Raw genomic sequence first — 1,889 nt, 5'->3', positions numbered from 1 at the left:
TATTCCCATGGCTTTTTTGTTCTCGAGAAAATAATTTTTGATGATAAATACAGAAACAAGCATAAAAATCAAAACATCTACAATAGTGATAGTAATATTAATGATAAAATAATGATCAGAGCAAAGTAGCCTGCAAATTCTTTGGTGGGGGGCGCTGGCCCAAAAAAGGTTGAGAAACACTGATCTATAATATCAATAATGGTACTGAGCCCGGCTCAGGTTCTGGTTCTGCTGGGATTCCTTAAAAACCTTTTAATCTGCTTTGAATAATAAATCATTGGAGAATCATCCAGCAGCTCCACCAACAGCCAGGACATGACCTCCCTAAAACCCTGGAGGACAATGAGAAGGAGGAGGAGGAGGAGGAAGAGGAGGGGGAGGAGGAGAAAGAGGAGGTTTACCAGCTGCAGTGACGCCAGCAGCAGCTTGCAGGCCTCCATGTTGTCCAAACCGCGGACGATGGAGGCAAAGGAGCGCCTGCAGCCGACGGCGCCCAGCTGGGTGACGATCCGCTCTCCGTAGGCGTGGATGTCAAACGGAGGTCGGTCCTCCTGGAAAACAGAGATGTGAGCAGCGGCCCAGAACCGGGACGGTACCAGGAGGCTCCCTGTCTCACCTGCAGCGCCAGCTCCGGGCGGATCTTGTCCTCCCAGTCCCTGACCCGGCGGGACAGAGCCGATTCCTGGGTGTAGCCCTGGCTGTGCACCACAAGCTGCTCCTGAATGCACCACAGAGAGGGTCAGGCGGTCCGTGTCAGGCGGTCCAGTCCGGGTTGTACGACTCACTTACCACACGCAGCTTCACCAGCTCTTCATACGTCAGGTCGTCCCGCTGAGCTTCTGCTGGAGGACAAGAACACGACCCTGAGGACCTGTCTACTCCAGCTCACCTGGAGGTCACCTGGAGGTCACCTGGAGGTCACGTACCTGGGGAGGCGGAGTCCGGTCCTCTGAACTCGGCAGGAAGGCCGTCCAACTCGGCGTCTGAGTCGTCTGAGTCTCCACCTATTGGAGGACAAAGCAAAGGGATGAACCTGCTGCTGGGTCAGGGGTCAGAGGTTACTGGTCAGCTGCTGCTAATGGCTCAGACGCAGCAGAGAACTGGATCAGAACCGGAGACACTGACCCAGCAGCTCAGCAGGTGTGACATCATGCACTGGCCCCGCCCCCAGCTGCTGTGGCCCCGCCTCCTCCAGCTGCAGGAAGGTTCTCCGGAGCTCCTCCTCCGTCATGACGACGCCCTTTGATCCCAGACAGTTACTCAGCAACAGGAAATACAGTCAGGAACTTCCTCTTAATTCACTGGCTTATTGATGCATTTATTCCTTCAAAATAAAGCTCTGCTGTGTCATTCACACCAGTTAGAAACTGGAAACCAGTGGAGAGCGACAAACTGCCTCATGCATAAAAGAGTTTGCAGTTTTCACACTAAAACTTGGCGCCGGACAAATTTAGAAAAGTACGGCGCACTAAAAAACCAGATGTATGAAGCTGTGCTGCGCTCAGACCTGCTCACCTTTCCTTTATCAAACCTGATTTACAGGAAGCAGAGCAGCTGCTGGTCGCCTCCAGAAATGCATCTGAATGTAGAAATAGTAGAAATATTCATTTATACTAATTTGCATGGTTACTGCCGCCACGTGAAGCAGTAACCATGGCAACGTCCTTGTTTGTACCAGTAAAAGTATCTTTAATAATCATTATATATTTTATTTAAAAGGTGCTTTCAGGGCACATAAGGTCAAATCACAAAGAATAAAAACATTTTAAAGAAAAACTGCTAAAAAGTAAAGAGTAAAGTGGTCCAGGTCGGACCTGCTGCTGCGGCAGAGCCTCCAGCTGGTTTACAGACCAGAGAGGCTCTGAATGTGGACGTTTGCTCTGCAGACA

The 1,889-nt window shown here is 50.7% G+C and overlaps 1 protein-coding gene across 1 annotated transcript in view; it reads right to left on the bottom strand.

The window, feature by feature from the left end:
• Nucleotides 1-215: 215 nt before the first annotated feature.
• Nucleotides 216-1,889, bottom strand: part of ncaph2 (non-SMC condensin II complex, subunit H2) — a 9,048-nt gene continuing 7,374 nt past the window's right edge. The window contains exons 15-19 of the mRNA XM_016666897.1: nt 1,126-1,240; nt 927-1,004; nt 790-842; nt 617-718; nt 216-551 (exon numbers count right to left, since the gene is read on the bottom strand). Coding sequence (XP_016522383.1) covers nt 216-551; nt 617-718; nt 790-842; nt 927-1,004; nt 1,126-1,240 — 684 coding nt within the window. The remainder of the gene's footprint in view (nt 552-616; nt 719-789; nt 843-926; nt 1,005-1,125; nt 1,241-1,889) is intronic.

Source organism: Poecilia formosa, unplaced genomic scaffold, assembly GCF_000485575.1.
Source record: "Poecilia formosa unplaced genomic scaffold, Poecilia_formosa-5.1.2 Scaffold835, whole genome shotgun sequence".
NCBI lineage: Eukaryota > Metazoa > Chordata > Actinopteri > Cyprinodontiformes > Poeciliidae > Poecilia > Poecilia formosa.
The sequence above is the reverse complement of the archived record's forward strand: the minus strand, read 5'-3'. Positions and strand labels throughout refer to the sequence as shown.